The sequence below is a fragment of the Pinus tabuliformis genome, chromosome Q (genome assembly GCF_031772625.1).
Source record: "Pinus tabuliformis cultivar Carrire ecotype Pingquan chromosome Q, CPIR1, whole genome shotgun sequence".
NCBI classification, from domain to species: domain Eukaryota; kingdom Viridiplantae; phylum Streptophyta; class Pinopsida; order Pinales; family Pinaceae; genus Pinus; species Pinus tabuliformis.
Genome location: NC_142296.1, coordinates 800,987,062 through 800,998,002, shown reverse-complemented (window position 1 = coordinate 800,998,002; position 10,941 = coordinate 800,987,062). Strand labels below are relative to the sequence as shown.

The 10,941-nt window shown below is 42.0% G+C and overlaps 1 protein-coding gene and 2 non-coding genes across 5 annotated transcripts; all 3 read left to right on the top strand.

The window, feature by feature from the left end:
• The first annotated feature begins 530 nt into the window (after window positions 1-530).
• Window positions 531-2,343, top strand: LOC149221917 (18S ribosomal RNA). Its single transcript, XR_016249916.1, has one exon. It is a non-coding gene; the product is annotated as an 18S ribosomal RNA (ribosomal RNA).
• Window positions 2,344-5,299: 2,956 nt separating this feature from the next.
• LOC149221916 (5.8S ribosomal RNA) lies at window positions 5,300-5,453 on the top strand. Its single transcript, XR_016249757.1, has one exon. It is a non-coding gene; the product is annotated as a 5.8S ribosomal RNA (ribosomal RNA).
• A 784-nt stretch (window positions 5,454-6,237) lies between these two features.
• On the top strand, window positions 6,238-8,029 carry LOC149221915 (formyltetrahydrofolate deformylase 2, mitochondrial-like). 3 transcript variants are annotated; one of them, XR_016248885.1, is made up of 5 exons: window positions 6,238-6,610; window positions 6,705-6,817; window positions 7,067-7,379; window positions 7,782-7,824; window positions 7,944-8,029. XR_016248885.1 is itself a non-coding variant. In XM_089383056.1 (5 exons), exons 3-5 carry the CDS (start codon window positions 7,278-7,280, stop codon window positions 7,967-7,969), a joined length of 171 nt encoding a protein of 56 aa, XP_089239182.1. In that variant the 5' UTR covers window positions 6,238-6,587; window positions 6,705-6,817; window positions 7,067-7,277; the 3' UTR covers window positions 7,970-8,029. The 3 variants fall into 3 exon arrangements, 2 of the variants coding, with proteins under 2 accessions (XP_089239182.1, XP_089239181.1); XM_089383056.1 differs by having other exon boundaries at window positions 6,238-6,587; XM_089383055.1 differs by lacking the exons at window positions 7,782-7,824; window positions 7,944-8,029 and having other exon boundaries at window positions 7,067-7,508.
• Window positions 8,030-10,941: the final 2,912 nt, after the last annotated feature.

The window sequence follows — 10,941 nt, the reverse complement described above, 5'->3', positions numbered from 1 at the left end:
GAGGTTGTCGCAGGGGATTGGGAGATCGAGGTCCATCGTTGCTACTATCTGGGTGGATTCTTAGGTGGCCTCGGTGTGGGGGCAGGGAGGGTTGGGGCTCATTTATAATATATAAAGGTTGCATGGTTGGTCATTCTCCATTTATTTCCTTTGCATCGAGGCTGTCGTAGGCGATCGAGACATCGTGGTCCACCGTTGCTACTGTCCGGTTGGACTCCCAGGTGGCCTTGATGCAAGGCATGGAGGCTTTTGGATGCATTTCTAAGGGAGTGGGTGAGTGATCACTCATTTTCCTACTGGTTGGGGCATGGTTGTAAACTCCAGAGTGGCCTTGGTGCATTGTGGCTCGGCAGGTCTACACATTTGTTCGCCATGTCCTTGGCATGTTGCGTGTGCTTCCTTCTTGGGATGCAAGAGGTGCAAGGCATAAAAGTTTTACATGATATTTTCACATCTCTTTGACTTGATGGGTGTTCATGTTGGCTCTTGGTAAGAGAGTGCCTGGAATTCCATTTGAAGTGGGAGGGTGCTACCTGGTTGATCATGCCAGTAGTCATATGCTTGTCTCAAAGATTAAGCCATGCATGTCTAAGTATGAACTAATTCAGACTGTGAAACTGCGGATGGCTCATTAAATCAGTTATAGTTTTTTTGACGGTACCATACTACTTAGATAACCATAGTAATTCTAGAGCTAATACGTGCACCAAGTCCCGACTCTTTGGAAGGGATGCATCTTTTAGATAAAAGGCTGGCGCAGGCTTGCCCACTTCTCTGGTGAATCACGATAACTCGATGGATCACACAACCCTTGTGCTGGCGATGCTTCATTCAAATTTCTGCCCTATCAACTTTCGATGGTAGGATAGAGGCCTACCATGGTGGTGATGGGTGACAAAGAATTAGGGTTCGATTCTGGAGAGGGAGCTTGAGAAATGGCTACCACATCCAAGGAAGGCAGCAGGTGTGCAAATTACCCAATCTTGACATGGGGAGGTAGTGGCAATAAATAACAATACTAGGCTCATCGAGTCTGGTAGTTGGAATGAATACAATCTAAATCCCTTAACGACGATCCATTGGAGGGCAAGTCTGGTGCTAGTAGCCACAGTAATTCCAGCTCCAATAGCATATACTTAAATTGTTGCAGTTAAAAAGCTCGTAGTTGGATCTTGGGTTGTAAAGGTCAGTTTGCCTACTCAATGTTCACTTTCCCTTCCATCCCTTTTGGCGGCAACGTGCTCCTAGCCTTAATTGGCTGGGTCGCGGATCCGGCGCTATTACTTTGAAAAAATTAGAGTGCTCAAAGCAAGCTTATGCTCTGAATACATGAGCATGGAATAACATGATAGGATTCTGGTCCTATTGTGTTGGCCTTTGAGACTGGAGAAATGATTAATAGGGACTGTCGGGGGCATTAGTATTTCATTATCAGAGGTGAAATTCTTGGATTTATGAAAGATGGACCACTGTGAAAGCATTTGCCAAGGATGTTTTAATTAACCAAGAACAAAATTTGGGGGCTCGAAGACGATCAGATACCTTCCTAGTCTCAACCATAAATGATGCCGACCAGGGATTGGCGGATGTTGCTCTAAGGACTCCGCCAGCACCTTCTGAGAAATCAGAGTGTTTGGGTTCCCGGGGGAGTATGGTCTCAAGGTTGACACTTAAAGGAATTGATGGAAGGGCACCATCAAGAGTGGAACCTGCGGCTTAATTTGACTCAACACAAGGAAACTTAACAGGTCCAAACATAGTAAGGATTGACAGATTGAGAGCTCTTTCTTGATTCTATGGGTGGTGGTGCATGGCCGTTCTTAGTTGGTAGAGAAATTTGTCCGGTTAATTCCGATAATGAATGAGACCTCAGCCTGCTAACTAGCTACGTGGAGGTTCCCCTTCACGGCCAACTTCTTAGAGGGACTATGGCCATTTAGGCAATGGAAGTTTGAGGCAATAACAAGTCTGTGATGCCCTTAGATGTTTTGGCACACACGCATGCTACACTAATGCAACCAATGAATTTTTCTTCCTGGATCAAGAGGATCAGGAAATCTTCTCAAATTGCATTGTAATGGGGATAGACCATTGCAATTATTGGTCTTCAACGAGGAATTCCTAGTAAGCGCATGTCATCAACTTGTGTTGACTACATCCTTGCCCTTTATACACACCGCCCGTCGCTCCTACCAATTGAATGATCCGGTGAAGTGTTCCGATTGCGTCGACAATGGTGGTTCACCGTTGTTGACGTCATGAGAAGTTCATTGGACCTTATCATTTAGAGGAAGGAGAAGTCGTAACAAGGTTACCATAGGTGAACCTGTGGTAGGATCATTGATAGTAGGGGTTTTCTTTTTTGGTTCAGTTTGGTTGGGATTCAATTGCAATGTGGGACTGTGTGGTGTGTCTCTAGGGGAGCAGGTTTGGTGTTTGGCGAGAACATTGTTGGTTGCTTTTCTTGAGGTAACGCTTGTTTTTTCGTGTGTGTGTTTGCAAGCGATGCTTGTGCTTGTCCCACCCATCCTTTGTTTTTCTTTCCACCAATGTGTTTTTGTAGGGGGTTCAGAAGCTTGTTTCTTGGGGGCCCTTCCGACAATCTATTCGGCTGGGCATGGTTGCGGCAGTTGAGGTGCTTGGGAAATACGATGGATAAATTTAGACTCATTGTAGTGGCGGTGCTCAATCTTTTATTCGTTCGAAGGAATGGGCCAAGGGTGCGGGCCTCCATAGTTGGTTCTCTTGAAAAGGCGGCGGTGGTTGATGTGTTGCTTGGGTGAGCTTTTTTGCTGGTGGTTAGGTCAAGGGAGTGGTTACATGCGTGCCTGGTAGCTCAAACCTTCCGTGAGGGGAAATTGTCAGGGTGGGGTCAGTATAGGATGGATGAAGAGCGGTTCAACCTGTTGGGTTGGCCACCCTAGTCCTCCTGACCGTTCCTCGACATGACATCGCAGAAGGGTTGGGTGTCCAGGGAATGAAAAACCCCTCCCTCGGTCTGAGCTCCATCGAGATTGCAATTTTCCCAGCCAATGGGCATGAGGGTGGCAATATTATCTTGTGGCTTTGCCATTGAGGGAATTCCTCGTCCTCTCATGAGCCACTCCCCTTCTAAGGGAAAAAGAAGTAGTGGGTTGTGTCTTTATTCCTCTCTTTGGATTGTGGGTTTTTTGTGGGACTTGGTCATTTCTTTGTTTCGTGGTGTGCACTTTGCGGGTGTCCCTTCCTTTAGTGGCCTTGCACCATCGATGTATTTGTGGTGCGTGGCTTTCTCTAGCATTGAGTGTTGGCCCATGATAACTCCTCTTTGGATTTTGATTCTTGACCCCCGTTTACTTTCTCGCTGGAAAGGTTGTTGGGTGTTTTGTACACAAAGGGGTGCAATAGTGGGGTGGGTTTGTTATTAGTAGTATATTTGTCATTTGAAGCCTTGTGTCGGGTTGGGGGGTTGTTTAACTCTCAGTAACATGCTCCAGACACTGGTCTCGTCGCGGCCCTTGTATTTTCTAGTGGTCAAGTTTAGGTTTTGATTTGTTTGCTTGGTTGTTTGATTGTTGTTTGTTATGTTTTAAGCTAGAAAGTGTGTTGTGCCATAATGTATGTGCGAGGGTTTGAAGAGGTGGGATGCTTTTTGATTGGGTGCCTTGTTTGATTTCTTTTTGGTTAGCAGACATCTAACTTGGCATGCTGTTGAGCTTCTCCCGTTACTTGGGATCTTTGTTTCTTTGGTGTTGTTTTCTTACCTTCTTCCTTTTGCCCCTAGATTTATGGAGAAGAGATGGGATTGATGTGGATTGGTGTTCAGGAAGGATGAAAAGTAGTGTGAGTTCCGAGGGTGGCCACCCTAGTCCTTCTCGATCGTCGTCCCCTGTAGTTCCCCCTTTTTTGTGAAGGCACGGGATTTGGGAAATTGTTCTCTGTTTGAGCCTCCCCTTGTGAGCTGGTAGCCACGTTTGATATTTCTTGCTTTCATGTTGTTTTCTTCCCTTCTTGCTTTTGGCCCCTAGCTTTATGGAGAAGAGGTGGGATTGTTGTGGATTGGTGTTCAGGAAGGACAAAAAGTAGTGTGAATTCTGAGGGTGGCCACCCTAGTCCTTCCCAATCGTCATCCCCTACGGTTCCCCCCTTTTTGTGAAGGCACGGGGTCGGGGAAGCTTGTTCTTTGTTTGAGCCTCCCCTTGTGAGCTGGTAGACACATTTTATATCTCTCTTTCTTTCATGTTGTTTTCTTGCCTTCTTCCTTTTGGCCCCTGGCTTTACGAAGAAAAGGTGGGATTGTTGTGGATTGGTGTTCGGGAAGGATGAAAAGTAGTGTGAGTTCCCTGGGTGGCCACCCTACTCCTTCTCGATCATTGTCCCCTGTAGTTCCCCCCTTTTTGTGAAGGCACAGGGTTGGGGAAGCTTGTTCTCTATTTGAAGCCTCCCCTTGTGAGCCAATAGCTATGGTTGATATCTCTATTTCTTTCATGTTGTTTTCTTCCCTTCTTCCTTTTGGCCCCTGGCTTTATGGAGAAAAGGTGGGATTGTCATGGATTGGTGTTTGGAGGACGAAAAGCAGTGCGAGTTCCTAAAGTGGCCACCCTAGTCCTTCTCGATCACTTTCCCCTGCAGTTACCCCCTTTTTGCGAAGGCACAAGGTTGGGGAAGCTTGTTCTCTGTTTGAAGCCTCCCCTTGTGAGCCGGTAGCCATGGTTGAAATCCCTTTCTTTCATGTTATTTTCTTCCCTTCTTCCTTCTAACCCCTGGATTTATGCAGAAAAGGTGGGATTGTTGTGGATTGGTGTTTGGGAAAGACGAAACATAGTGCGAGATCCCGAGATGGCAACCCTAGTCCTTCTCGATCGTCGTCCCCTTCAAATCCCCCCTTCTTGTGAAGGCACGGGGCTTGGGAGGCTTGTGCTTTGTTTGAGCCTCCCCTTGTGCGCAAGTAGCCACATTTGATCTCTATTTCTTTCAAATTGTTTTCTTCCCTTCTTCCTTTCAGTCCCTAGCTCTACAGAGGAAAGGGAGAATTGTTGTGGGCTGGTGTTTGGGAAGGATTAAAAGTAGTGTGAGCTCCCGGGGTGGCCACCTTGGTCCTTCTCAATTTTTGTTCCATGCATTTCCCCCCTTTTTGCGAGGGTGTGGGGCTCGGGGTTATTGTTCTCTGTTTGAGCCTCCCCCTGTGAGGGGGTAGGCACCTTTGCTTCTCTTTCTTTCATTTTTCTTCCTTTCCTCCTTTTGGTCCTTAGCCTTACATTTGTTGTGGTGGGACCCCCTATTCAGTGTTGTGGTAGATTTTTTGGTAATATGTGGAAACGACTCTCGGCAACGGATATCTCACCTCTTGTTACGATGAAAAACATATCGAAATGCGATACTTAGTGTGAATTGCAGAATCCCGTGAATCATCAAGTTTTTGAACGCAATTTGCGCCCAAGGCCTCGGTCAAGGGCACGTCTATCTGGGCATCACATCCCATTCAAACGTGCTCCCTTCAATGTGTTAGGGAGCAGTGGAGTTGGTCTTCCGTGCCCAATGTGGTGCAGTTGGCTAAAATACCTCAAGTGATGTTTTATGGTGTGTGTCGGCGAGCGATGATCTTGTCCCCTTCGATGGGCAGTCAGTATTAGCTAATGCGGGCTTTGTGTGGCATTGCTCGAACTTGCTTTTCTCTTTATTGTCCTCCCATCAGGTAGGGTAGATTTAGCTCCAACTTTGCAACCTCAGCTCAGGCGAGAACACCTACTAAGTTTAAGCATATAATTAAGTGGAGGAAAAGAAACTTACAAGGATTCCCCTAGTAGCGGCGATCGAACCGGGAAGATCCCAGCATGAAAATCGAGTGGCAGCATCACCTGAATTGTAGTCTGTAGAAGTGTCCTCAGTGGCGGACCTAGGCCAAGTCCCTTGGAAGGGGGCACCTGAGAGGGTGACAACCCCAAGGATAATTTTAGGGGTGAATGTTCGCCCTTTGGCGAAATTAAGGGGTTTTAAATTTTTAGTGGGCGAATATTTTGTATCATAGTACATTTTTACAAATCACCTCAAATAGCCCACCTTATTTTAAGGGAGAGGGTAAAAAAGGTAAATTTATCCCTTGAAATTAGGACTTACAACCTTCCATTCGCCCATTTTCAAGAATAGGTTTTATTTAAGTGAATCCCATGGGCCAAATACCATATTTATAAAAGAGGTATGGTAAATTAATAAAAATATAAATAAATGAGAGGTATGGTAAATAAATAAAACATTTTTACGCCGTAAGGCATTTCCCTTTGAGATAAATTACCCCAGCTGCCGCCGTGTCCTATTGTTCACCCTAGATTTGTGGTGTTAGACGATTGAATTAATTTTGATCGTTGATTGATTCTGAAGCTGAAGCGATGATGAAGAAATTGATTCTGAAGCTGAAGCGATGAAGAAATTTTTGGGAAATTGGAAGAATGAGAGGTTAATAATACACTACTTACCTTCATTTGCATCTGCAGTGGGATCCCCCTCCCTGTCAAACACAAGCCCACCACAGTTAATTCGTTCGTATCGTTCATGGAAGGTTGTCGGAGAAGAAACAGCCATACAATCCACAGCTTCCAGCCTATTCAATGGTGTGCATGTTATTCAGTGTCCTGTAAGGAACCAGCAACATATATTTTCTCATTTCCTCCTTGGTTGGAGATAATAATAACCATAATGGTATTTTTGATTGTATGGATGTTGTACAGGACCAGACAGGGATAATGGCGAAACTGACTGAATGCATAGCGTCTCATGGCGGGAATATCCTCAGCGGTGACGTTTTTGTCAGCAGACAGAAACAGGTCTTCTACTCCCGGAAGTGAGTGTGTATATACTTTGGTTACAGATTTTTATATACTTCTTTACAGATATTATAGATCAATCTCTGTGGTTACCGCTATCTACTTCAGATTTTATGTTAAACGATTTGGAGGCTGTCAGTGGTCAATTGGGTTTGTTCTGGATGGAGGAAGAAACCATTAGATAAAGTGGGTATGATCTATTTGTTGGTCTCTCATTCTCTGTTTACAGAGTTCTCAAATCAATTTCCATTGTGTATATATCACAGATCTGAGGAGAAGAAAAATTATTGTCGAAGATTGGTCATTAGGCTTATTTTTGGGGAAAAATAATCGGTTACAATTCGTTCCAGATGGCCTTCCATCACCGTTTGAAAAGTTTGTTGGGTTGGTTGCAACGACTAAAAACTTTGCAGTCAATCGAATATCTTGGAAATTGGGGCCGATATCCCTGGGTAGAGAAACTATTAATGATAAACTATGAATGAATCCAGCAGCAAAACCTCGGTAGCAGTCAACAGTCCAACTCGAGACCTTTGCCTGCGCCTGGTTGAGTCGAAAAAGAGGATTGTAATTGCAGTGGTAAGGGTTGCTATCACAATCTTATATTCAGGATTTTTGTTTTATTTAAGCAAATTTGTTAGCATCCTGGTTTGAATAACTAGAACCGTTCTGAATCCATCTCGAATCGTAGTAATAAACTGATCATTTGTCCAGAAATAGAGCAGTTGTGTCTAGAAATGGGGAATTTGTTAAATGGCGATAATGGTGATAACACAACATTTGTTAAATGGAAATCAAGTGGTGCTTCATACTTTAGAGCTCTAAACATTCCAGATAAGATCTGGGGTGACCAATTGCCTCAAGCAGTTCCAATGCGATAATATTTTTTATCAAAACTTAATTTTAAGTTTTTTATTTTTCCGAATGAAAAATCATTATTATTTTGTTATGTTAATTGCTATTTTTCTATATGATATTTAGGTGGAGAAGAGAACTATTGAAAGATGGTTTTTTAAATTTACAGGTTGGTAATCTAAAATGTATAAATCATTCTAGTTAGATGTTGGAATGGATGTCAAAGAAACTCCTATGTATTTCTCATAAATATAAAAAGTAAGTTCTTTTTTCCATTTGGTTTTCCAGATTCAAACAGTATTTTGTATCCATGATTATTACATAAATTGGAGCCGATATCCTTGGGGTAGAGAAACTATGAATGAATCCAACAGCAAAACCTCTGTAGCGGTCGGCAGTCCAACTGGAGACCTCTGCCTACCCCTGGTTGAGCAAAGAAAGAGGATCCTAATTTGAGTGGTAAAGGCTGCTCTCACAATCTTATACTCAGGATTTTTGTTTTATTTAAATAAAATTGTCAGCATCCTGGTTTGAATAATCAGATCCATTCTGAATCCATCTAGAATCATAATAATAAACTGATCATTTGTCCAGAAACAGAGAAGTTGTGTCTAGAAACGGAGAATTTGTTAAATGGTGATAACACAACATTTTTTAAATGGAAATCAAGTGTTGCTTCATACTTGAGAGCTCTAAAGATTCAAATAAGATGTGGAGTGACTGATTGCCTCAAGCTGTTCCAATGCCATAATATTTTTGATCAAAATTTAATTTAAAGTTTTTTATATTTCTAAATGAAAAATCATTATTTATGAACCATTAGAAAAATAAAATTTAATACTTATATGAGCCATGGTCCATGGTTACTCCACCTCGGTAACTTGAACCAAGGAAATGTCTGTTTGGCCTCCTTGATACAGAAACTGGACAGCAAGATACTCGGGATAGTGACTGCTTTCGTCTACTTTGATGGACATATTTTTACCTGGATAATCGCATGGGATGTTGTAATCATATTCAAGTCATAAACAATTAAACACATATCCATCATGTCACTGTCAGGAATTGAACAAAGATTCAAACTATAGAAAAACAAATAAAGATTCAAGCTGTAGACAAACTTATGGTTGTTTCAGTTATAATGTTCCTCGTACTAGCTTCACTAGGAATTTTTTTTGGGATTCTTGAATTGGTGCTCACCGTTTATGCTCCACGCCCAGGCCAGCCCCCATGTTGAGAAGTTGGTCGATTTTACCCGGGGGTGCCAAGCTTGCGAAGGTGTGAAAGTATAGAAGAAAATCTGTCCTATTGTCGTCTGTAAAGTCCGTAACCACAACTTTCACCCCTGATTTGGTGCAAACGGCCGAATCTGTGCATCTTATCTGATTTTATTCAAATAATAATTCAGACAAAAAATTAAAATACAATTAGAGAAAAATTATACCACAATCAAACAAAGAGCTACGCCACAGAGGAGAGAACAAAAAGATTATACTACAATTAAAAAAGAAGATTGTACTGTAATCAACTAAGAATTACACTAGAAATGTCCCGAGGACGATGTTAGAGGAATTCAATATATTGCAATGGATTATATTTAATTACGCTAAGGGTTTCCCTTTGAAATGAATTGCCCGAGCCGCCGGACACTCTAGATTTGTGGTGTTAGACGATTGAACGAATTTTGATCGTTGATCTAAAACTGAAATAATAAGTTATCGTGTAATCTATGTGCCTCCATCAATCCAGGCAGTTACTAACTCCCCACTCGCTGTAACGGTAAGGAATGGCACTCAACAACAATTGAAGTTGTATTAATAGAAATGACACTCAACAACAATTGAAGTTGTATTAATAGAAAGTTGAAACGCTATAATCCCCAACCTTTGTAATGCCCAAACCTCTTCTTTCATTAATCTGTGTGGGTACAACATGCTTATTGATTTTTTTGGGCCAGCGGACCAGCGGACCCTTCTTCTAGATTCTTTAGAACAAACCATTAATTCTTGTTGAACGTTTCTTGTTGTGGCGAGTGAATGCACGGGCCTGTGAATGAATAGGGTGCCTTGTTAGCATAAATTGAAGGCATTGTGCTCTTTTGCTCTATCCTGTGGGCCTGTGAATGAATAGGGTGTCTTGTTAGCGTAAATTGAATGGATCGTGCTCTGCTGCTCTATCGTGTGTCAATACCACGAATTTGTATATCCGGGCTCATGCAGGAAAGACTGGGTTTCGCGAGTGAATTCTAGTCTTATAGTTAGCTTCTAACATGAATTCTTTTTGTTAGCTTTCTTTCGATAATCCGGATGTCTTAGAATTACAAATATAGCGTCCATCATAAGGTGGATCAGCCATGTGTGTTGATGGCATATCCAACATTTTAATTCTAGATTCCTTGTTTTTTTTTAATGAGGGAATCAACCTATATAGATCATGAACTCCCATTGTCCGGCGTATTAAAAGAGCCATTTAAGCTTGTTAGTGGACCTCCTACTGTCGCTGCTGGAAGTCCAAGTTATCATTTTTCTAATTTTCTATATTTGTGCTGCTAAGATTTTCTGGATTGTAATTTGTTTTTAACAATATGTTATTATCCTTTTTCTGCATTTTCGATTGTCGTGAACGAGATTGCTGTAAAATCCTTGAAGCACTTATTGTCCATATAGAACTTCTAAATATCAAAACACTAACAAGAACTTGAACAATACAAAGACTAGTGGTCTTAAGAAAAAGGGGAAGGATTATCGATTAATACTCCGTCATTGACTTCAGAGATCTCGATCATACCAACCTTCAGGTGCACTCCACCTTTGGATAAGGAATCTGCCTGGGAGTTGGGCTCATGGAAAATATGAGTAAAGGAGATGGAATTTAATCTGGTCTTCATTTCTAGAATATGATCCATAACAGATTGAAAAGTCATCCAGATGTCTATGTATCTACATCAAATTAGGGATTAAAAACTAGCAAGAAATACCATATAGGAAACCCTAGAGTGTGATTAAACTCAGACTAATATTCAAAAGTAATTGCAGATGTTCCTTTAGCAAGCAATAGTCAATGGAATCAGTCATTGTCTCTACAAGGAATAAATTTGCAATGATGTGAGATAATGCTTTCTTCTAGCAAGCAATAGTCAATAGAATCAATCATTGTCTCTACAAGGAATAAATTGGCAATGATGTGAGATAGTGCTTCTATGAGAGGTGTGTCTGAGTAAATTGAGGAGATCAAATTTGGAATGACTCAACTTAGCTAAATTGCATTGAAGGTTGCATGGGATTAA

Coding starts and splice junctions, on each gene's coding strand:
- LOC149221915 (XM_089383055.1), top strand. CDS start 6,398: ATGAAGAAATTTTTGGGAAATTGGAAGAATGAGAGGTTAATAATACAC. Junction 6,611..6,704: donor TGCATGTTATTCAGTGTCCT/GTAAGGAACCAG, acceptor GATGTTGTACAG/GACCAGACAGGGATAATGGC. Junction 6,818..7,066: donor CAGGTCTTCTACTCCCGGAA/GTGAGTGTGTAT, acceptor TATATATCACAG/ATCTGAGGAGAAGAAAAATT.